At 37.3% G+C, this 25563-nt stretch overlaps 1 protein-coding gene across 5 annotated transcripts in view; it reads left to right on the top strand.

Annotated features, from left to right (window-relative positions):
• The window catches only part of KANSL1 (KAT8 regulatory NSL complex subunit 1), a 174057-nt gene that overhangs the window by 129957 nt on the left and 18537 nt on the right, over positions 1-25563 (top strand). For all 5 annotated transcript variants that reach the window (XM_061392207.1, XM_061392208.1, XM_061392203.1 and 2 more), the window contains 2 exons: positions 8519-8631; positions 9422-9617. In XM_061392207.1, coding sequence (XP_061248191.1) covers positions 8519-8631; positions 9422-9617 — 309 coding nt within the window. The remainder of the gene's footprint in view (positions 1-8518; positions 8632-9421; positions 9618-25563) is intronic.

Below are 25563 nucleotides of genomic sequence, written 5' to 3'. Positions count from 1 at the left end.
AAGAGGCTTTTGAGTTCCTCTTCACTTCTGCCATAAGGGTGGTGTCATCTGCATATCTGAGGTTATTGATATTTCTCCCGGCAATCTTGATTCCAGCTTGTGCTTCTTCCAGTCCAGCGTTTCTCATGATGTACTCTGCATATAAGTTAAATAAACAGGGTGACAATATACAGCCTTGACGAACTCCTTTTCCTATTTGGAACCAGTCTGTTGTTCCATGTCCAGTTCTAACTGTTGCTTCCTGACCTGCATACACATTTCTCAAGAGGCAGATCAGGTGGTCTGGTATTCCCATCTCTTTCAGAATTTTCCACAGTTTATTGTGATCCACACAGTCAAAGGCTTTGGCATAGTCAATAAAGCAGAAATAGATGTTTTTCTGGAACTCTCTTGCTTTTTCCATGATCCAGCGGATGTTGGCAATTTGATCTCTGGTTCCTCTGCCTTTTCTAAAACCAGCTTGAACATCAGGAAGTTCACGGTTCACATATTGCTGAAGCCTGGCTTGGAGAATTTTGAGCATTACTTTACTAGCGTGTGAGATGAGTGCAATTGTGTGGTAGTTTGAGCATTCTTTGGCATTGCCTTTCTTTGGGATTGAAATGAAAACTGACCTTTTCCAGTCCTGTGGCCACTGCTGAGTTTTCCAAATTTGCTGGCCAACTTTAAAATTTTAAAAGCAGCTTCGAACTCTGAAGACAGCGCAGCCAGAGCAGGTACAACATTATGCAACCTTACTGGAAATTAGGAGACCGTGCAGCTCTGATGCCTTTTACAACTAAGGTAACTGGAAATTTAACTTACAAAGATGTTGAAAATGCTGTCTGAATTACCTCTTTAATTCTGTAGTGAAGATGAAGCCATTGTTCTTTCATAATCTTTTGTATCTTTAGAGCCTAGGTCAGACCTCCATCTTAATGATTCCTTCCCTTTTTCTATTTCTCCCAATACCAAAATTAATTTTTCCTTCTGAATTCCAAGACCACTTTTTATTTCTTTCATTTTTAAAATTTTCCCCATGTCTTGTTTTTTATTTAATCTAACAAAAACAAATAGATATGTATATGAATGAAGTTGAGTTTAGACTTACAGAAAAGTTGCAGAAGCAGTACCAGGGTCCTTGCATGTTTCTTCGCCCAACTTCTCCTCGTGTTAACAGTTTGCTTAGCCATTGTTCAGTGTCAAAACCAGGAATTAACATTCATACAGACTACAGATTTTATTCCCCTTTAACTCATTTTCTCACTTATGCGTGCATGTGTGCACGCCCCCATCCCCCAATTGGTCCAAAACCCTATATTCCGTATAGTGGTTTACATCTCAGCCAGTGTGTGAGAACACCTCAGTTTTTGTCTTTCATGACCTTGACCCAACTGTGCTGGTAAGTTATTTTGTGTAATGTTGCTTAGATTGGAGTCACCAGATGTTTTCCCATTAAAGGTTATGCCTTTTTTTTTTCCCCTGTAGTAATATCATAAAAGTGATACTGTCCCCTTCTCAGTGTACCATATTAGGGGTACGTGATAGTGGTGATAGCTTTTTCACTTGGTTAAGGTGATAACATGCCAGTAAATTAGTATTTTTTCCTTTATAATTAACGACTATGTCATGGAGGGGTGCTGTGCATTTTTCTGTTGCTTATTATATTTTAATCCACAGTTGTATCATCCACTGATAGATTTTACCTGCAAAAATTACTGCAGTGGTCATTACTGTGGTGTTGACTAAATGGTGATTTTCTGTTTTCCACGTTTGTTCATTGGAATTCTGCTAGGAAGAATTTATTTATTTAGTTGGTTAGTTTATTTCAGAAATGTTTTTATGGTTGTTAATTTTATTTTATGGATTATTAAGTACTACTCTTGTTCATTATTCACTTCCAAGTGTCTCAGCTTTTGGCATTGGGACCTCTTTTCAGATGGGTGCCCATGTCGTTTCAGTGTGCCCGCCTTGTATTTTAAGTGTTCACTTTCTCCACCCAAAAATATCCCGGACTCATCTTGTATTGTACTTATTCCAGCCCTGGTTCTTTTTTATTGGAGACCAGATGTTTGAGACTACAGTCTGGATACTTGTTATGCTCACTGCTACTTGGTGCCATTGCTTCTATCTGAGACTTCTCAACACAGCTAGGAAATACATTAGACACACATATATATTTTGTTATCTACCCATCTGTATATGCACTCAAAACCATGAGTTTATACTAATACCAATCGAACACCAATCCCTTCCTCCTTTCTTACCATACCAATCTAACACCAGTCTCTTTCTCCTTCCTTACTGATACTTACTTGTTCAGTCCTAGTACCATATAAAGTAGTTTCAGAATTGCCATCTTATACTCCTGTGAGAAATATCTTTACTAACTAGAGTACAATATTGTATACAGTACAGTAGCTCAGTGATATACAGTCAAAATAACTATTTCCAGAAGTTATACTTATGTTAGTTCTTTTCCTCTTCACACCTTTCAGTATGAGTGTGCAATTATTTTGTAATACAGTTAGGTTCTTTTGTCACTGTAGTATTTCACTTCTTGTTGCCCACACACACAGTAGTTGATACTCATTAGTTTTTGAGTGTGTGAAACATACTGCAGTGCTGAGAGTTAAAGCTTGCAAGAGACTGCAGCCCTGTTCCTGTTTCCACCTTTTTCCATTGTGTTCCAGCCTCCTTCCAGTTTCACTAGTTTTTGCACTATCTATCCTTCCTTCCTATATTTCTGCTGCACAGATGAGAAGATACATGTGTATTTCCTTATATCTTCTTTCTTACAGGAAAGCTAATTACTGGGTATATATATTTTAAAAGACTAGGTTTGAGTTTTTTATTTATTTTACCAAAAGAATTGCTTCTATGGCTTTTGACAATGCAGTCATTGTTTGTTTGCTTCTATTTGCAAAATAAGTCTCATTCTTTTATCCTTTCCTTATTTTGTAGAATTGATGGGGTTAACAAGTGAACCTTTCCCAGAAGTAAAGCATACAAAAATATAAACTGTTACTTTTTCTTTTTAAACATGCAAGGTATAATCTTCCTACCATTGGTAACACAGGAACAAGGTTCTTTTCCTTGAAGTTTTGTAGTCAGCCAGGGACAATGAAGGGTGCGTTGGCCCTGTGAGGGTTTTTGAGAGGCGTGGGGTTTCCCAGGTGGCTCAGTGGTAAAGAGTCTGCCTGCCAGTGTGGAAGTGCATAAGACGCAGGCTTGGTCCCTGGGTTGGGAAGATCCCCTGGAAGAGGAAATGGCAACTCACTCCTGTATTCCTGACTGAAAAACACCATGGACAGAGAAGCCTGGTGGGCTACAGACCATGGAGTCACCAAGAGTCAGACGTGACTGAGTGACTGAGTGCATGTGTACACACACACACACTCATTCTCTCTCTTTCTCTCTGGATAGGTACTGGGTGGAGAATATTTGATCCACAGAATTAAACTCTGACCAATTAGGACTTTTAAAATAAGTTGCATGCCTGCTAAGTTGCTTCAGTTGTGTCTGACTCTTTGTGACCCCCTGGACTGTTGCTCACCACGCTCCTCTGTCCATGGGGTTCTCCAGGCAAGAATACTGCAGTGGGTTGCAATGCCCTTCCAGATTGAAGGTCTGCTGACCCAGATCAAAGCTTGTATCTCTTAAGTTTCCTTCATTGGCAGGTGGATTCTTTACCACTAGTGCATATTGGGCTATGGATAAATAAGTAATTGCAAAAATAGTCTTATAAATTCTTACTGTTCAGTAGAAAGATTTTCAACAGTGTTGATAAATATAAATATTAGATTTAGTAGTCTTTGGACTTGTATTATACTGGTTTAATTTTTAGAAATGGATAGTTCAAGGTTGTTTTAATATAATTATAGTTTATATTTTAACCTCAGTATAGAGACAGGAAAGTGAGGCACATCGTCACATTTTACATATACAGAAGTTGAAGCCTCGGTAAGTAGCTTGGTGGAAAGTTCCATTTTCAGTTTAGCACAATTTTTTGACCATGGTGCTAGTTTGTGAAAATGACTGGTATACTCTTTGTGGACCAACAATATTTTGTTTATTTTAAGCAAAACTATGCTGGTTATCATTGAGATGGAGAGCATTTTAACCTGGGAATGAAAGTTGAATTCTCTTTATCCAGGTAGCCTTTTCTTTCCATTTTGATAACGTTTGTCAGAAAGTAATAACAAACCAGAACAAAACTTTTAATTTTTCTAGACAAAGAAAAATGGTATTTCAAGCAAATGATGGTATGGCATTACTTAAATGACTAAAGAAAAGATACATACACATATGTCTTGCATTACACATCTAGAGGTTTATTGTGTGTTTTTAAGTTGTGTGCCTTTTGATTTTTTTACCCTTTTACTTTCTCTACTTTTTAGTAAAAGAAATTTAGTGGACATGAGTTCTTATACCCCAGAAAAACCTACCCCCAATAAGCCTTAATTTAATCTAGTTTTTCTTTAAGGGCTCTTTGTGACACTTAATTGTTCTGGCCAAGAGGATAGAGCAATGAATCAAACAGATGCCTGTTTTTATAGGAATAACAAAATGGAATCTAACTGCTGTGTTAATCATTTCATGCCATATATCTGACCCTTTCAATCAGGGGAAAAAATATTAGTAACCCTCCTTGCTACCTTTAACTCTAAGATAGCCCCAAAAGGTAGTCTCCTGGGGCTCTGCTTTAGAAAAAAGCGGGGTTTAGAGAAGTACTCTATATACCACTCAGGTTTTCTACTCTCCCTGGCATCAGATGCATGTACCCTCAGAGTGTGTCTGAACATCACATGAAGCTTGAAAGAAACTCTGTAACAGCTCCTATTTACACTTTCCCATTGGATGACAAGTACCTGATTCATGCTTTAGTGTCCTGAAAATACTAATGATGTAAACCACTGCAATAGTAACTAACAGTCAAGCTTATGTTAGTGTGTGGATTTAATATTTGTGACGTGTTCGTTAATAATCCTCTACTCTGTCTTTGAAGCCTTTCAGACTGCAAGATAAGGGGTGTTCCCTTTTTCTTAAGGCAATGTGAATGCATTTAAGAAGCACCAAATAAAATTACATGTGACCGTGAGTTGTATTTTTCTAGATGAAACACTATTAGAGGATTGGGGTTAATATTTTAAGCTCTTTGAATTTGAGAGTGGATGATGAACCTAGTTGCCCCAGTGCCCTGCTTTTGGACTTGAGGGTGATTACACGTAGAATATCCCAGGGTTTCTAAGCAGATCCCTTCGAAATATTCAGCGCTTACTTACATGGTTGAAACTGAAATCCAAGCACATTTCTTCTCTGACTTTCTTGCTCTTAATTGCTGTGTGCTTCTGTATCACTAACATTTCTGTGTTAAATAATGTTTTGCCTGTTGACTTCTGTTTTAATTTGGGGACTGAATTACCCCCAGTAAAGTTCAGGTTTCTCTAAGAAAAACAATAAAATGCACATTGAAGATTAATGGCCTTTAAATTTACTATACATCTGTAGTCATGAAAAATAATAGGTTAATTAGCTAAGAAAGTTAAACTTGTTTTGAAATGAGATTTTGTTAAAAAATGGCAACATTTTGTCTTGACAGGTGTCTTGATTGGTGGTTAGTTCTCCATAATCCCTAGAAAGTAAATCTTAATCAAATGGAAAGTCAACCTATTACTTAAACGTGGGACTTTGTGAAAACATGTAGATGTATAAACCAGATCTCTGTTGTAATTTAATGCTAAAAGCTATTGTGTTAAGTGAATATAAAGTTGACTGATTCTTCAGATCAGTACCAGAAAGTTCACATTCACAGCATTTTCACATTGGCAGGCAACTTTTTTCATCTAACGCAGAACTTCTGAAATCTAGGAAAGCTGTAACATGGCTGGAGTTACACATTGCTAGTTAACACTGGCCTGAATTTTTAAATTGTTTGTTCTTTGTCGTACCATAATGTTAATGTTTGTTTGGGCCTTTTGAGGTGTTCACTGAATAGTAAATCCTCACTAGCATTCAGGAGGATATTTGGGTTTATCTCTCTCTCTCTCTAAAAAATACTATCTAAATATAAAGAAAACTTCAGTGTTCGTCTTATTCTGCCTCTGTAACAACTATTTTTACCTTGTTGTTTTCTGTGTATGTACATTTTTAGTCACCAAAATTCTATTAAAAATATTTTGGATTTAACCCTTATGATTATTTTCAATATTCTTATTTTGTATACCACATTTTGTAACTATGCCTCAGATGTTGAGTATTTAGGTTATTGATCCATATCATTGCAGTGACTGCCTTTATGTATAAGATTTGGGGGGACATTTTGTTATGTCTTTAAGATAGACTTTAAGAGGGAGTAAAATACTTTGTCAGAAGACACAAACATCTTTGCAACTCATTGTTGTTCAGTTGCTAAGTCATGTCTGACTTTTTGCGACCTCATGGACTGCAGCAGGCCAGGTCTCCCTATCCTTCACTGTCTCCTGTTGTTTGCTCAAACTCATGTCCATTGAGTTGGTGATGCCATTCAACCATCTTATCCTCTGTCGCCTCCTTTTCCTCCTCCTCTCCATCTTTCCCAACATCTGGGTCTTTTCCAGTGAATCAGCTCTTCACATCAGGTGGCCAAAGTACAACTCTTACACATACTTTCCAAGAGGAAATCAGCGTGACTTTCAAAGCAATGAGTATGTGAGCCATGATTTTGGTGTCGTTGACTAATATAATTAATTGTTCAAGGTACAACAGTAAATGTATAGGGAATCAACAGGGAAGACAGAACACTTTCTCCCAGTGTTTACTCATTGTGGTTTACTCATGTGTCTTGTCTGTATTCCTTGATCTAGATTTTTGGATAATTTGTATTAAATTTTAAAAATTAGCTTCCCAATCTCTTGTTCTTTCTTGAGATTGCTCTCAGGTCTTCAGATCCTTTGGTATTTTCTCCTGGTGGGTATAAACATCAAAAAAGAAATTCAACAATACTGATAAATAGAATTTCAGCATCAAAATATTGGCTTTGCTACATCCTGATAGCAGTTACAGGAAAGGGAACATCAAAACACCCCAAAGTCAGTTTGAATGTAGGGAGGAGACAGACCACAGCCATTTTCTGATACGCCTCGGGTAACTGGACTGTGGCTTTATTGCCAATACCTCAGATGCTTCGTGTGATTGACATCTCATGGCTGCCCCTTCCCCTTTTAACCTGTGGTGTGTGTTCAGTCACTCAGTTGTGTCCAACTCTTTGTGACTCCATGGACTCTAGCCTGACAGGCTCCTCTGTCTGTGGAATTTTCCAGGCAAGAATACTGGAGCAGGTTGTTGTTTCCTACTCCAGGGGATCTTCCTGACCCGGGGATAGAATCCTGGGTCTCCTGCGTTGGTAGCCAAGATTCTTGACCAGTTGTGCTACTTGGGTAGCCCCCTTTTAGCCTAGTAAATATCATTTGTTTTGAAATAGCAAAATTCGAAATTTTCCAGTTTTTCCCTTACCTCCCTATTTTCATTTTATATTTAAAATTCTAAGCGTATACAATTGACTCTTGAACAACACTGGATTTAATCCACATGTAATGTATAGTCGGCCCACTCAATCCATGGTTCCTCCACATCACCAAAATTCAACCAGCTACAGAGTGTGTACTGTGTAGTAATAGAATATTTACTGTTTAAAAATAGCCACGTATAAGTGGACCCATGCAGTTCAGATTCAAAAATTGTTTGAAAGTCAGTTGAATTTGATTTATGTAATCCAGACAGTAGTTCCTACCTGGTAGCATTAGATAGTTATTAGTTACTCGTTGACATTTTATTAATTACTTATTTTATTATATATATATATATATATATTTAGTATAGTTTTCTAGAAACAAGCTTCCAACATACTCTGAGGTTAAGCAGGTATTAACTACATTTAAATATACTCTTCATTGTCTTGCTACTGAACTTACCCTTCTTTTAGGTTGAAAACTTGAAGACTCTTGTTTCTATATAATTGTTTTGCTTGTTACTATGTAATTGTTTTTCATTAGTCCATTTCCTTCTCAGTGGGCACTTTACTACTTTTAGTCTGTTAAATATTTTAATTCCTCACCTCTCCTCTCCAAAGCAAAAACTAGTTTCTCTAAAAATTTTTTTTTTCCTCAGTCATATGAGGGGTTTTTTTTTTTTTTTTAAGGCCAGAAAACTCATTTATTTGGAATTTGTTAAGACTTCAGCCCAGGAGTCACAAATCCAAGAAATACTGAAATTGTGTTCCACAAATGAGTTGTTTCTCAAACTGCTCATGAGAAATTTTAGGTGTTTCATTTAAATGACAGAGAAGGCGATGGCACCCCACTCTAGTACTCTTGCCTGGAGAATCCCAGGGACTGGGGAGCCTGGTGGGCTTCTGTCTGTGGGGTCGCACAGAGTCGGACATGACTGAAGCGACTTAGCAGCAGCAGCAGCAGCAGCATTTAAATGAAATGGTGCTGATTTTCAGGCTAATGCTGTTGGTTAAATGTTGATGATATATTTTTGTTTTTCTTCTATTAAGATTGAATCTGTTTCTCAGCCACTGGAAAACCATGGTGCCTCTGGTCATCCTTCAGAGTCACTGTCTGCTAAATCGTGTGGAGCATTGAGACCTGTCAATGGAGTTATTAACACGTAAGTTTATCTCTTCTGCATACTTCCATATGCTCATCAGGCTTGTAAAAGATGAGTTTGAGGCTTAGTTATCCCTAGCCAGGACTAATGCTGCTTTAAAGAAGCAGAAACCTTACCACTTCATAGTATTGTGCATGCCTCCTACTGTAGCAAGTGTATTTTAAGTAGCATGCTAATGTACTTTCCTGTTACTTTGGCCAAAAATTGTCCCAGCTTGGAGAAAAATTGAAAGTCCTAAAGTTATTGTGAATTGTTGTGATTAGCTCTGTCTTTGTAGAATTCCCCAGAAGTAAAATCCTCTACTCTAGGACAGATTAGATTCCTAAAGGCTGTAAATTTGTATTTTTGAAAGAAAAGGAATCCTTCTGCAAGTGAACAGTGAGTACACATCTCTAATAGGCAAGATTGACCAGTAGAACTGGTTCTCAGGCAGCTTATTAACATTTACAAAAGTTCACCATTTTCTTACCAGTTATAATTTTCTAGACTTTTAAAATTTTATGTTTTTGTTGTTGAAGAAAGCTGAAATCACTTAGAACCTCCTGAGTTCACTGACCTTTGCATTTTTCAGACATGATACAGTAACATCCACCAAGAGCCTTACAAATAAGCACAGACACTGCATCCCAATTTAGATTAGCAGACATCAGCATCAAGAGGTGATCTCTGTGCTCTAGAACACTTGTTTGTGTCTGTAAACATTTGCAAGTAGAGGTGGTTGAACCAATATTAGAGGCTTTGTTTCTTTCCATCTTCTGTAAAGTAAATATTCTTCCTTCCCCTTGTGTAGTCTTCAGCCTGTCTTGGCAGACCACATTCCAGGTGACAACTCTGATGCTGAGGAACAGTTGCATAAAAAGCAACGACTGAATCTAGTTGCTTCATCAACTGATGGCACCTGTGTGGCAGCCCGAACCCGTCCTGTGCTGAGCTGTAAGAAACGGAGGCTTGTTCGACCCAGCAGCATTGTGCCTCTTTCCAAGAAGGTCAGTACCAGTGAGACCTGGTCCTTGTTAAAGCGAGCCAGATGCTCAGATAGAGGTAGTAGTCCTTGCCAACTTTGGTTCATATAACCAGTGTTTTCCGCACTTGGCTAACTAACAAGGCTTCCTGCAGAGCTTTAAGGGATACTAGGTTCCTGAGCCCTGTTTCCTAGAGATTCTGGTTCGGTTTGCTCTGGAGTTGGGCCTAGGAATCGTTTTCAAAAAGCTAGAAAGCTCCTAGGTGACTCCCTCAGCCAGGTTTGGAAACAATTGGCTTGAAATTTTTAGTAGAAATGGGACAGAGGAGTTTGTAAGTTCTGCCATCAATTACATGGAGGAGAGCGGTATGTCTTCTTACTGTTTTCACTGAAAATGGCAATGTGGAATGCTTTACCTTTAAATAAGAATCTCCATTAAAATCTCTTAAGTTGATGATACTAAACGAATGTTTGTCTTCACAGACAAAATGGAAATTATTTTACATCTACAGGAAACTTTGGATTGCCGACTCTTCAAATAGCAGGGTTGGATTTATTCTAAAACCAGTGAAATAGTACTCCAGTTTAAAAAAAAAAAAAAAAAAGAGTGATTAAGAGCATTAACTTTGAAGAGGACAAATTTTGGTTTGAATTGTGGCACTGCCACTTAGTAGTTTTTGTTTGGAGCATGTTACTACCCCACTCCACCCCAGAATGCTTTGGAGATCTCATAGGGTTGTATGAAGATTAAATGAAATGTATGTAATTTGCCTTCAGGGTATCTGGCTGATGAGTTTTACTAGTACATGGTGTCTGATGGTGTTAACACTTTTATTTTTATTAATGCATTTATTCAACAACAACAATTTTTGAGCTCCTCCAATAAGCTGTTAGAGAGCTCCGTGCACTGGGGGTACAACACTAAAAATAAGCCAGACAAAAATTCTTATCCTTGTGAAATAATCTAAAGGGTAGAAAGAGAAAATAATACATGAACATCTATTGTTTTATTTTGTTTCTACCCACTATTTCACTAGGGTAAGAATTTCTGTAAATAAAACAATAGATGAAGTATATGGCATGTTCTGTAGTGTTAAATTTGGCTTCCCTTGTGGCTCAGCTGGTAAAGAATCTGCCTGCAATGCAGGAGAGGGTTCAGTCCCTGGGTTGGGAAGATCCCCTGGAGAAGGGAAAGGCTACCCACTTCAGTATTATAGGCCTGGAGATTTCCATGGACTGTATATGTAGTCCATGGGGTTGCAAAGAGTTGGACACAACTGAGGGACTTTCACTTTCAATAGTGTTAAGTGCTGAGGAGAAAAATGCAGCAGAGGAAGAAAATAGAGAATGCTGGGAAACCTAGTTGGAATTCAGCCTTGAGGCACATTTTTTCATTCTAAGCCTAGGAGATGTGAAAGATAAGAGACTGGGAAGGAATGACTAGTGAAGTATTGATAGAAGGAAAACAAAGAGTGTGTGGTACGTAGAAGGCAAGTGAAGAAAATGTTGCAGAAAGGAAGGCATGATCATCTGTGTTAGATGCTGCAGACAAATCAAATTAGATGAAGACTGAGACTTGACCATTCAATTTTGTGGGGCCAAGGTTGCCTGAGACCTTTGTATAGAAGAGTGAAATTCTGATTGGATTAGGTTCTGGAGAGAATGGGAGGGAAGGAATTGAGCAAATCATCGGAGATACCAGTTTCAGAGAATGTTTCTGTAAAGGAGAATAGAGAAATAGCCTGTTTGACTGAGGGGGATGTTTCTTAAGATAACGCTATTGCAGTATATTTGTCAATGGGAAAACTGAGGACAAGGAAGAGGCGTGTAATTGGTGCAGTGATTACTATTTGGACAGCAGATTTTCAGTGCTTGACTTGTTTTGTTATAGTATGCATTTGGACTGCATGTCTTTGCTGTGATCTTTTTAAAAGGAAAGTATTATTAGTGAAAATTACCTATCAGACTGAAGTGTTTCTCTCCCCTCTTCCTCAGACTGTCTGCATTACCAGAAAAAAATTTGATGGGTTTCTCATATTAACATTTGAGTCAACTTTTTATTAATAGTTGTATAAATCTAAATTATTTTCTCAAAGGCTAAAGAATTGATTTTGGAAAAGCAAAGAAAACAGTATATTACTGTTAAGTATAAGAAAGTAGTTTTGGCCATGCCCTCGATGCTTTTAACAAAAACAAACAAAACCTGCCAACACTGCCTCATGGAGAAATAGTGTTCTTTCTCTGAAGTTACAGGATGGCCTCCTGGACTCTTGTATCTGTGAAGTAGCAAGGCTTCTTGTTGCTACTGACAGTACTTTTCTTCCTGTTCATGCCTAAAAACTGGTGTACTTTTGAAGGTACATATATGTATTTAAAATAAGGGGGAAACATACAATGCATACTAAAGACCCTTTGGTTCCAGTGCCAGTGTCTAAAACAGAATCTTCCTGACATATGCAGAAATAAGCTACATGGGAAATAAGACAAAGAAGTAATTTTTGTTTGGGAAATAAACCATCTGCTGATTTTAGCAGTTATGCTGGAGTTCTGCCCTAGTTGGAGACAAAGGCCATTCTCTCTGTCTTAGTTACTCCCTGTGCCTCCAGTGGATCCTTGATTAGTGATACTGAGCAAGTATATTGCCCTCTCTCATTTTGAGGTGATGGATTTGCCAAGCAAATTAATTCAGCAGTTTTGGGTCCCGTCTGTTCCAGGACACCTGGGTTTCCTTGATGAACAAAAGTCATTGCCCTTACGGAGCTTACTTTCTAGTGGTAGAGTGATCAGAAATCACCCAGTGCTTCGAACAGTAGCCTCTAAACTTGTATGGGATTATAAAGCACATACAAAATTTTGGAAGGCTGAGATAAAAGAAATAGAAGTTCTAATATTTTATTTACCAACTGTCCTCAAGCCAAAGAATTTTTTTTAATACTTTGAACTGATATTCTGTGATTAACAGATAATGGTGACTAGAGCCTTACTTTGATAGTGGGCTTCCACCATAACCATTGCACTGGATTTGTAATGGGAAATCCTTCACAGAGAAGTAATGCTGTTACAATGTTAAGGGAACACAGAATTTCTTTATGTATCCAAGTATTTTATCTCTTCATTCAGTTCTTACATGTTATCTATATTCTTGATATTTTGGTCATGTGAAATGAGATCTTTTCTGTTAGTGTTCTTTTATAAATGATGTTGATTTTTAGGTATTTATCTTGAAATTGAACACTTTTCTGAACTCTTCCTACTAGTGTTTTTTGGTTGATCTTAGTTTTCGAGGTTGGCTTTCTGTCATCACACAACATGACACCTTGTTATATACTTCTTACTCCTTTTCCTTGTCTGGATTCACTTTTAGAACCATGTTAAGAAATAATTGGTTGTAGTGAGACATTTCTGGTTTGAATGGCAATACTTTTAGAAGGTCACTATCAATTTTGATGTAGGACAGCTGAAAATGAATTGGGACACTTATAGCATTGTTTGCTGTGCTCTGGAAATGTTTAAAGATTTTAAACGAAGGATCAATTTCTTTAAAATTTGGTAGAACTCAAGGTGAAACTGAGATTGGCATCTATTCTGTAGATGATTATCCATCTCTCAGATGGTTTCAGATTTACTCATACAGATTTTTATTAAGCATTCTTTTTATATCCTTCTGTCTGTAGTTAATATCCACTTCTCAGTCTTCATTATATTTGGGCTTCTCTTGATCAGTCTTGTCAGCAATTTTTCTATTTTATTGGTCATTTCAAAGATCAGTTCTTTGCTGTTAACTCCTTCTTCCTGTGGTCTTGGTTTTTCCCACCCTCTCTGCCTTTATTCAAATGCTTGGTTAATTTATTTTCTGTTCTTTGTTACATAAGAACAAAAGCATTTAACTTTTTGAGTTTTCTTCTGAGTGTAGTTTTGGATAGCATTCCACAGCCTTTGATGTGTGAAGGAAGTGTTTTTTCTGCTTATCTGTAAGTTGCCTTTGAGTTTTTTAGTTTTTTTCCCAGGAGTTAAGAATTGAGTTTTTAGATTCTAAATTGTTAGTTTTTCTTTTTAAGCGTTTATTATTAACTATTAATTTTTATAGCATTTTGGTCAAAATGTTTCTATAGTTTCTGCTTACGTTTGTGGTCTGTTGTGTTGATTTTTTTTAAACTGTCTAGTACAGTTTAATAAATTTATATCCTCTTCGTGACTGTTACTCCTGTCTCCAATAGTTGTTTTGTCTTTCATTTTACTTTTCTTAATACTAATGTTTAGTTGTATGAATTTTTCTCATTTAGTTGTATGAATTTTTCACATTAAATTTAAATAAATTTAATGTTTTGTTTTCTATATGATTTTTGAAATAACATACAAGTATACTTATTTAGGATGGTTTTGATTATAACATTTCAACATGTGTTGAATATCTTCATATGCCCCCTTTTTTATGGCTGTACTGGGTCTTAGTTGCAGCATGTGGGGTCTAGTTCCCTGACCAAGGATCCAACCTGGGCCCCCTGCATTGGGAGCTCAGGGTCTCTACCAGCGGACCAGGAGGGAATTTCTTTGTGTGAGTTTTGAATTTGAATTTGTGGTTCTTCAGTGATTTGAACAACAGTTTGTTCTTAGACCATCATTTTTGTCCCTCAAAACTCTTTCTTGTATCTTTTGATAGGCAGAAGAGAACAATTATTTATTGTGTTTTGTTTTGGCCAGTCTTAGTTTCTTTGCTTTTTATTGGTAACTGATTTTACTCTTATGCTGTCCAATATGATATCCACTGTCCACATGTAACTATTTAAAATTAGAATTAAAAAATTCAGTACGTCACCCACACCAGCCCCATTTCAAGTATTGAGTAGTCATATGACTAATACAGAATATTTTTACCATTGCAGCGCTGCACCAGACTGTGCTTCAGAGTGTTTTTTATGTACCCCTGTTTCCTTCTGTTATTATAGAAAAAATGTGGTGACACTTTGGTTTTTTTATTCTCTTAAGTTTGTAGTTGCCTCTTCTAAGTATACCAGTTATCAATATGTTACTGTTCCCTTTTCTTTTTTGCTAGCTCTTACTACCTGCTCTACAACATTGTTGTGATCATTAAATTAGATTCCTGAAATGACTGGCATATTTTGAACACAAATAATAAGTATTCAGATGTTAGCTAGCTGTTAATTTTTCTCTCACTGTCTTCAGCCCTTTGGTTCTCCCATAGTGCAAAGGAATGACAGTTAAGTTTATATTTGTTGTGTCATCTTGTTGTCCTTTTACTTTACTCTCTTACGTTATAATAGAGGCTGTGTTATATTATACTCTTTTTTTTTTTTGGAGATACCAAAAGTTTCATTAATTGCTTTATTGAACTTGTTTTCCAGAAGTATTCTTTTTCCGAATTTCTCAGATTTGCTTTCTTTTCCGTTCTTCTCCAATGTTCTACTTGTAGTCCCCATGCAAAGGGTTTTGTTTTTGGTTGTTTTTTTCTTTTTCGTCATTAAAAAAATAATTTTATCTATCTAGACTTTGTATTTATCATTAGGAAAAACTTAGAAACTGACTGAATTAGTTTCCTGTCCCAGTTCTGGAGGCTAGAAGTCTGACATTGAAATCAGTGTCAACCCTTGTCTGGCCTCTGAAAGCTCCAGGGAAGAATCCTTTCTTGCCACTTTCTGCAGGCAGCCTTAGCATCCTTTGCTTTGAAGCATCATAGTTCCCATCTCTGCTTCCATCTTCACATGATCACCTTCCCAGTGTGTCTGTGTTCTCATGTAGCCTTATAAGGATGCCTGTCATTGGATTTAAGGCCTGGTTGCTCAACGGCAAAGAAATCTTCCTGCAAGGAAGGAGATGTGGATTCGATCCCTAGGTTGGGAAGATCCTCTGGAAAAGGAAATGGCAACCCACTCCAGTATTCTTGCCTGGGAAATCCTGTGGACAGAGGATCCTGGTGGGCTGCAGTCCTTGGGGTCACAAAGAGTGGGGCATGACTTAGTGACTAAACAGCAGCAAATCCGGTAGTACTTCATATTAAACTGATTCATATGCAGACTCAGTTTACAATTAACGGTCACATTCTGTGGTTCTGAGCAGACATGAATTTGGAGATAGGGTCTGGGAAGGTGTCGCTATTCTTAGTACACTGGCCATTGGTCCTTGTCGTTGCTGCTCATAAGATAGTTGAATCCTTTTCTCATTCTAAATCTATAAGACAGACTGATCGGTGCTGTTCCCAATTTGATTCTTGAATTTCAGCAGTTTTCAAACTTAATATACCTTTGCTCTGAAATATTAATACTTGAACTTTCTTTTATTCCCCCTGCACTCTTCTGTATTACTAATTTATTATGTGAAGAACTTAAGTTCCCTTTGTATAGAAAAAATTACAGGTTTACCTGCCTCCTTCCCTGTTTATTTTAATTCTGTGATGTATAAAGACCGGTGTAACAAGCATTGATGTATGCACCATGCTAAATGCTAATATTTTAATTTTTTTTACTTCATGTGTGTTTTTTTTTAATATTAAAAGAAAGTTATAGATAACCAGTGGTCCTTTTATTCTCTTTTATCTCCTTTATCTTCTTTCTTGCCACTAGAAAGAGGTAACCAAAGAGCACAAAATGCAGTAATGCTGTCATGTTGTACATATTCTGCAAGTTGGTTTTGGTTTTTGGTGTGTGTTTTTGGTTTGGGGGGGGGGGTGTGTTAATTCAGTATTGTGTTTTCAAGATCTCCATGTTGATATACATAATTTTAGTTCAGCTTTTGTAAAATAGTCCACATTTCCTTAAAAGGCACTGCTTGTGTGGGTGTGTATATTTGTATCCTGTTTCTTGACTTCAGGGTTCTAAATTTAACTCATATCTTTGACTTATTGTGTTCATATCTTCTATATCCTTTGGTCTGCCTTCTGTTGGTTTGTTTGAAATCTGTTCGCTATGTGTATTGTGCCAGTTAAAGTGCAGTTTGATTGCCATTATAGCCTGAGCTAACCCTAACACCTCTATCATGTCACATAGTTGTCATTTCTTTCTTGTGGTGAGAATAATTAAGATCTAGTCTCTTAGCACATTTGTTGCTAATAATACAGTGGTATCATCTATAATTCATTGTACTGTGCATTAGATCTCCAGGACTTACCAACTAGTAGTCAGTTTATACCCTTAAACCACCTCTCTTGTTTCCCCATCCTCATTTCTATTTTTTTTTATTCATATGTGTTCATATAGTTCTAGGATGGCTGGTTTGGTACATCCTAGTTAATGATTGTTATTTCTTCTTCATGTTAATCATTATGTTGTTTCCCTTTTGATCTCTCTTCATGCTTTAACTTTAAATGGGTTTCTTTGGTAAGTACACTTGCTAGATACATCCTTTTCCATCTCTTTGTTTTCAGTTTTTGTGTCAGTAATTTATTTATCTGTAATTTGTTTTTATTATTTTAGTTATCTTTTCAGTCCCTCCCAAATTAGTCATTAAGTTCATACTTAATTACTTATTTACATTTACCAACACTTTTGCCATTCTTGTTTACTGTTGCTTCTTACATCCCATTCCATTCTTGATGAATACATGTGGTAGCCTTCAAATAGTGGTATGAGCTGTGAAGTCTATATATTAAAAACATACAGAGTTAACGTTTCTGTGTGAAATGTGTATATACGTATGTGTGTATTTGTGAATACACAGTTATATTTTGCCTTTATTCTTGAATGATGACTTAACTACATGTAAACTTTTGTATTCAGCACTTTGAAGATAATTTCATTGCCTTCCGATACTTACTGTTGAAAATTCTGGTATCAGTTTAATTGTTTCTTTATGGGTTATCTGTATCTTCTCTCTGGTAACTAGAATCTTCACACCAGTCCCTTACTTTTGGGTGTGTGTGTGTGTGTGTTTTGTTTCTATGTTTTGCACTATAAAGGACATATTTAGATGTATGAACTGGTTTTTAGCCACTAGGTCTTGGTTTTTACACCCTCATTCTGAGAGTTCTTATTTGGCTTGAGTTTTGAAATTTTTCTAATCGTTATTTCTTCCAATTTTTCCTTTTCTGTTCTCTCTTTTTAAATATAAATGTCTGTGTATTGTTGTTGATCTTCATTCTCTGTTCCATATTGCTTCATTTCTTTTTATACTTTGCATTTCATATCTGTCTTCCTATGCTTTATTTCATGTCGTCTTCTCTTACTGTTCCTCCTCTTCGTCAGGAGGAACACTAGTTTTTTTACCAGTTGGATTTTTTATTTCAGTGTGTACTTTTTTCCTTAGAATCAGTTACTTTTAGAAACATCCTCTTAAGTACTTTTAGAAACTTTTTTATCCTGTACTTGTCTCATGACTTGTATTCCTCTCATTATCACTATGAAAATTTTTAATATACTTATTAAAAGTTGTTTTCTAATTTTTCTATTTCTAGTTCACTGAAGACCGCTCCTTCCTATTTCTATAGTGACTTCCTTATAACGGTCTGTGTTCTTGTATGATTTACAATATCTTTCATAGCTCGTCTGGGGCCATGGCCAGGGAGGCATGTTTTCTGTAGGAGTCTTGTGATCCCTGGACTGTGAAAGTGTCCTTACATCACAGTTTTTCCATTAGCTTCTGAAGAGACTTCCAGAATTCAGGTGAATTTGGACCTCTTACATGAAGGTAGGTTGGGACTGGGCTTTCACTTTCTTGCAGTTGGCTTTTTCCACCAAAATACGGAGTAGATTTTAAACTTCCTTGCCACTTCTCTGGCTGTTATCCCAAGACCAGCCTTGGCGTTGAATTCTTTTCTGTTTCTTGCATCTCGGAATTTCTTTCTCCTAATCAAGCCTTTGGCAATGTGATAAAGTCTGTGGAATTTTATCAGAATAATTTTTTTTTAATGCACAAAATAAAAGACATTAGCTTATAGGGGAAACCAAGTATGTTGAAACAGTTGTTAAATTTTGTGGTATATAAATTTCTTCAGTTCAGTTCAGTAGCTCAGTCGTGTCTGACTCTTTGTGACCCCTGGACTGCAGCATGCCAGGCTTCCCTGTCTGTCACCAACTCCCGGAGCCTACTCAAACTCATGTCCATTTCATCAGTGATGCCATCCAACCATCTCGTCTTCTGTCGTCCACTTCTCCTCTTGCCTTCAATCTTTCCCAGCATTAGGATCTTTTCCAGTGAGTTGGTTCTTCACATCAGGTGGCCAGAACCAAATTATTGGAGTTTCAGCTTCAGCATCAGTCCTTCCAGTAAACATTCAAGGCTGATTTCCTTTAGGATTGACTGGTTGGATCTCCTAAATAACAAGAGTTAGCAGCAGGTGTAGTAACTGTCTTGACTTCAGAGTAGTGATGAGCTCATAGATGGTTTGAGGTATCTGCCACCACTGTAATGTGATGGGTAAATCAATTCAGAGAGCACCTCATGCCATGTCTTCCACTCTGAGATTTGTAAAAGACATTAAAGACGTAAAAGTCTTCTGTTTGAAAGAGTATCTTATTTTGTTTCCCAAACTTACTTGATAATGGTAACCTTGGTAAAGTAATCCTGATTAAGCATGTGCATGATTTACAATGATTCCAAGAGAATCATTTCAGAACATCTGCTTGCTGTTCTGTAATCTCTTTGTAGGTGATATTTGGATACTTGGCAATACTGACATTGAAAATGAAGCCTTTACCGACCAACATTTTCCATTTCCTAACATCTCGTTGTAAAATCATGAGTAGATGAAGTAGGTGTTTTTTTTGTTTAAGTATGCTGAAATAAATATAAAATATGGTGACTTTATTCACAACATTGATTTACTGATGCCATTTTGTTTTCAAGCAGTCTACATAAGGTTGTAGGAAAATAAACAAAAGGTTAGACGACTGTATATTTTCTTTCAGTATTTGGTACACTTGCATTTACTGTTTTAATTGCTCTGCACATACACTTGATTTTTATGTTACATATACTTCTTAATACCAGTATACTTGGCATTTTAGATGTCACATAAAAAGTGGTCCTTTCTTAAGGCACAGCCTTGTTTCTTATTCCCATTTCCAACTGATTCAGTGACCAGTGCCCTCATGTGTATCATGAACTCTTAATTGTAGTCTCTTCCTCAGTGAGCCCACCAGAAACTCTGCCGTCCAGAGGCTGTCTGCTTAGCTTTTTAGCCTCCTACCCATCCCAGCTTCAGAATTTTCCAAATGCCTTAGGAATGGGAGCACCTGACATGTCATTTGTAGTTTCCTGTCCTTTCTTTTCACTGTGAATTTGGCTTTTGTAGTCTCTAAAGTTGTCCCTTCAGCCCTACAAAATCATCAGAACCTCTGCTCATTTCTCTGTACCCAGAAGTGACCCTCCATCAGGGCACCAGATTCTAAGCATCACTCGGAAATCACCCATTGTTCCCAAAAAGAAGCAACTCAACACTTCAATGGTTCTTCCCCCTCTGGAATCTTGGCTCCTCAGTATTGTCATTGTTTTAACATTTCTCTCATATCTTAAAGTTATATTTGCTTTTTTTTCTTTTTAAATCTGGCTGTTCTAGTTCTCAGTAAGTGTTGGTTTGCTGTAAGCTATCCATCATACCCCCTTTCCTTGTAATTTATTTGTTGAGAAAACTGGGTTATTCCAGTTATTTATTTTGTGACTTAGAATTTTCTGATTGTAGTATACCTGTGGTATAACTTTCTCGCCTCTTGGCATATCTAACAATGTTTTTTTGGATGTTGGACATTTAATTTTACATGATTGAAGCATAGAGATTATATTATCTTCCTTTAAAGAGGCTTTGTTTTGTTGGCAGCTAAGTTATTTGAGATTCCGTTTTTCCTTTATTAGAAGGGTGTAGAGTAACCCGGGTCTTCTGGGGTCTTTTCTGAATGTTCCATGCCACTTGACCGGTCACAGTGGGGAAGTCTTTCTGCCACTGTGAGCTCTGGGAACTGTTCAGTCCATAGCTACTTGGTGGATCTTCGCCTGACCTGGTGAAGTTTAACTCTACGTGGGATTCTTAGTATTCCATGAACACCTGAGGGAATCTCATGATGATTTCTGGAGCTCTTTTTCTGTATGGCTTCCTCTTCTGAAGAATTCTGCCTCATAGTTATCCGTCACCTGAGCCTCTGCACTACAGTCTCTGGGAGTTTGTTTCCTCAACTCAGTGGAACCATCACGCTCTGCCTGGAACCCCTCACCTGCTGAGCAGTCTGTGTTGTGTGTCCAGGCAGAAAGCCGGGACAGTCACAGACTACCTCATTTGTTCTGTCTTAAGCTGTGTGTTGTCTGGTTTCCTAGTTTATGGCTAAAAGATAAGCATGATCATTCTTAATCCATCGTGGCCTGAAGAAATTCTGTGGGGTCGTTGTTTTCTTTTCCAAAATTTCCTTATGATGTTATGCAAACATAGTGTCACTGTGAATTCTGCGGTGAGCAGCTGCATCCCGTAGATTCTACTGGTAGCATTGACCACATTTTACCATTATATCCATCCCTCTGTATAGTCCTTAATCTCTTTTAGTGCATTCAAGTCTGAATATAGAAACTTAAATCTAGGTTTTTGTTTTGGTAAGGACACTTACATGAGAAGACATGTAATATCTTGTGTCTCTTGTGTTTTTAGTCAGTAATGGCCATTGCCTGGACCCACTTGTTGCATCAGGAGTTGAAGTTATGTTCTATTCATACCATTTATTCTTTGTTTATTAGCTAGACTATGTCTTTAAAGAGAAAAATGCCCTTTTCTACTATTGGTTTACCCTTAAGTACAGTCTGGGGGGTGGAGCATGATTTGTGTTGATATCCTTTTATCTACCAATTTTCAAGTAATAAGTTGATTTCCTGCCATCTTCCAAGGACAGTCAATAAAGTCTTTGTGGAGGGGTTAGTGTGTGTGATTATGAAGTCATCTATTTAAATATATTTGAGTTATTCAAGCCATTGAAATTATTTTCTATGTTCTAGTTACCATTTTGTTTCTTGGAAACCTCTTCACTCTTGCTCTTGAGTCCTTTCGCCTTGACTGATGTAGTCTTGAGGCATTTCTTCTTTCTCACTATTAATATTTAATGGGTGCCTCTGCTTTGAATTTTACTAAGAATGATCATCGTAACTTGAGCCACCTGGTTCTCAATGATCTTGACCTGCTTGCCCACCCTAGGAAACGTTTGACCTTGTGGTCAGTTCTGGTTGTCACAGAGGTGGGAGGGAGGGTATTACTTGCACTGTGAGTAGAGGCCAGGAAGCTGCTACTTACTTCCGTGCACAGGACAGCTCCTCCCAATAAAAAATTATCAGGCTCTAAGTGTCAGTAGTGCCTTTGTGAGAAACTCTGACATAGCTAGCACTCGTGTAGTATTTTAATAGCTTGCAAAATCGTATTTCTCACAGTCGCATGAAATTGGCAATATGGATCCTTTATTAACAGATGAATAAATTTGAGGGGTCACACAGTAACATGAAAGCTAGGATTTAATATCAATGATCTTTAAGGTTGATGTCCTTGTTTTCCCATCTTCAATTTTAAATGAAAATAGTGTGTTTTGTATGACTATACAAGTAACAGAGTTGATACCAGACACTATTCTAAGTGATTTTTATTTTCACAACAGCCTTGTCACATAAGCAGCTGTTATTATGAATGAAGCCATTAAGTAACTTGTCTAAGTTTATACAGCTCAGTAGCAGAGTTAGGCGGAGAAGGCAATGGCACCCCACTCCAGTACTCTTGCCTGGAAAATCCCATGGATGGAGGAGCCTGGTGGGCTGCAGTCCATTGGGTCGCTAAGAGTTGGACACAACTGAGCGACTTCACTTTCACTTTTCACTTTCATGCATTGGAGAAGGCAATGGCAACCCACTGCATTGTTCTTGCCTGGAAAATCCCAGGGACAGAGGAGCTTGGTGGGCTACCGTCTGTGGGGTCGCACAGAGTCAGACACGACTGATGTGACTTAGCAGCAGCAGCAGAGTCAGGGCTCAAACAGCCTGGCCCCATTGCTCACACTTTTAACTACTGGATGTTGCCCCATGGTTTTTCTTTTACAGTTTAAACATAATAATTTAATAAATAATTTAAAACATAATTTAATAATGTAATTTAATAAACATAATTTAAATCTTTTTAATACCTTTGGGATTTATTTTGACGTGAAGTAGAAATCCAGCTTCTCCCCCCACCCCACCTTTTGCTATCCCTGTGTCATATTTTTAACATGTGGTCAGCAAATCACTCCCTTCTGCCTTTGCTGATCAGAAATTTTCTGGGAACTTTCCCCCTTAGCATTTATTCTTCTGGTTTGTAGTTGGTTTAAATTCCATTTGCGTCTTCTCCCTTCTGTACCAAAAGCCTATTGAATTTGATTATAGATTAATTTGTAGCAATTACAAATTAATAACTTTAAGCTTTGTGCCTAAAATGTCAGTTAAACTTATTCCAGAATGTGGTTTTTTTGTCACAGTCAAGAATAGAGACTCTTTTCTCACTTGTATGTTTCTAAATAAAAGTTGTTTTTAAGAGGATGACATTTGAGAAAAAGACCTGAGGTGAGGGAATAAGCTTGGAGCTAATAGAAGGGCCAAGTGTAAAGGTCTGTGATCCGGAAATTTGCCTACCATTTTGGGGAAGTAGCAGGGAAGTCAGAGGAACTGGTGGCATGAGCTAGGAGAAAAGCAGGAAAGGGAAATGAAGTCAGAAAAGGGACAGAAGTAACAGATGGCGTAGGGCTTTGTGTGTACCATTGCAAGAACTTTGACTTTTATTCCTTGTGAGAAGGTTTTGAGCTGAGAACTGCATCATGGTTTGATTAACGTTGTGAAACAAGATTACACAATAGTTGAAGGGAGGGGCAAGCAGGAACACCAATTAGGAGACTATTTAAGAAACCCAAATAAGAACTGCAGTTGAGGGTGGTATAAAGTAGTCAGATCTTGGATACTTTTAGAAGGCAGAGTTGACAAGATTTCATGACTGGTTTTGGGGGTATGAGGAAGGAATGGAGTTTAGGATGAGTCCAGGGATTTTAAGACTGAGCTACTGAAAGTAGAGAAGAGTTAACTTAACTTTGGTTGCCTCTTAAGACATCTAAGTAGAAATGTTGAATGGCCAGCATGAAATTGTGTTAATTGATACACTAATGTCAAATAGTTTTGATATCCAGGAGTAAATCACACTTGCTCATGGTAGGTTGTTTTTCTTTTTTTGTGGGTTTTTTTTTTTTTTTTTTAATAAATAAAATTTGTGTGTATAATTTGACATCTTGTTTTGTGTGTGTGTGTGTGTTTAAAGTTGCCCAAACTATCCTTCAAAAAATTCACCAAATTTTCTCTTAATAAATTATACTAGCAGACTTCCCGGTTGATCCAGTGGTTAAGTGGTTTATCACTTAGCTAGTGCTTTTTTTAAGTTCTTATATGTTTGCATCTTTCCCTTTTTCTCTTCATTAGGCCAGTCTTACTGTTTATGTAATTAGTTGCTCTATCCTGTCTACCCCTTTCTTGAGGTGGGTTTGGGAAGAGCAAGGGGGAATTCCAAAAGAGCAGTTCTTGAATTTGCTGTTTCTGTCATGTATTTTTTCTTTTGGTAATTTCAGTTTTTACTTTAATTTTATTCTTAGTTTGGTTTTCTTGTCGTATTCTTTTTACTTTACATCCAGTCTCTTAATGACTTAAGGGATACACTCTAGCCGTAAAAAAAATGGAATGTTGTTCATTGCCCACTTGGAGAGCTAGTTCATGTAATGGTTTACTTCATGAGGAGAAAATATACCTCCCTTTTAAGATTTATTGTTTTGACTTTTATATATTTTTCTAATCTAGTCAGTATTTAAAGTTTTGGTGCAGTTTTTGGATTCTAATTACTTAAATTCTCCCGTTCATCTACTGGTGGGTCTCTGGTTTTTGTCCCTGGTAATGCAGGTCCCTCTTTCTCTACCTCAAAATGTTATCTCCCCCAGAAATTCAGCCCTGGTTTAAATAGGTTGCAAGAGGTATTTTTTTCCAAAACAGTACCAGTTAATGTTGTCTACCAAAAGTGCATATTTAGTTGGTGTAATTTCCTTTCAGAGACAACAGTTGTTGCTTACTAGAATTCTTTTACTTTAGTGTAAGTTGTCCAGTCTGACCTTCACAGGGCCTTATTTGAATACCACCCATCTATGTTGCTGCAAGGAGGAGGGAGTTGAGGAAGGTTGATAAAGACCGAATTGTTCTCATATTTATCTTTCTTCTGTGCATGTCCGTGAAGGCAAACAGCTTTCAAGAGATGTGTGTGCTGAAACTAGATGTAGTTCTCGCAGTCGTTACAGAGTTTCAGTGCTACCCTTTTGTCTTTATTCTGATACTCCCTTGCTCCTAGCATCCCATGTCATAGTGTCATTCCACAGGCAAGTCATTTCTTCTAGGACTGTGTGCTGCCTGGGTGACTTTGCATGGTCATGATTTGGCAAATGCCAAATCCTAACACTAGAACCTAAGGATCCTGCATTCAGCATGACCTGAAGTTCAAAGCATACAATTAAAAAAAAAATCCTATCATTTAAAAACAAAACAGAAGTACATCGTTTGAAAACTTAGATTATTTTTCACTGTGGACTTAACTAGGGAGGTTATTTCTTACGGTGCCCACATGTATACAAAAGAAGTTTAATGAAAATGATTTGTATCCCCTTGGAATTAATCTAATTAACACAAAGACTATGGGTATGAACACTCACCATACCAAATTCGTTTTCATTAAATATGAGCTTTATAACAGTAGATTTCAGGCTAGGTTAAAGAGCAGCTAATGAGTGTAGTCCAGGGAAACTTGCCATGTTGTTTCAGGCCTCCTGGAATTCTTTTTTTGGAGATACGAAAAGAACAGGAAAGGTGTGGTTGGTTATTCATTAGTAAGGCTCTTTAGTGGATGAAGTTGCTGAAGAGGGCAAGTCATGTTCTACCTAGAAATCTGAAGCAGATCACTGTAGCAGACAGTGGAAAAGCATCATGGTGGTAGAAACATACAGGTATTGTAA

The sequence above is a fragment of the Bos javanicus genome, chromosome 19, assembly GCF_032452875.1.
Source record: "Bos javanicus breed banteng chromosome 19, ARS-OSU_banteng_1.0, whole genome shotgun sequence".
Taxonomy (NCBI): Eukaryota; Metazoa; Chordata; class Mammalia; order Artiodactyla; family Bovidae; genus Bos; species Bos javanicus.
Note: the sequence above shows the minus strand (reverse complement) of the source record. Positions and strands in the feature narration are given on the sequence as shown.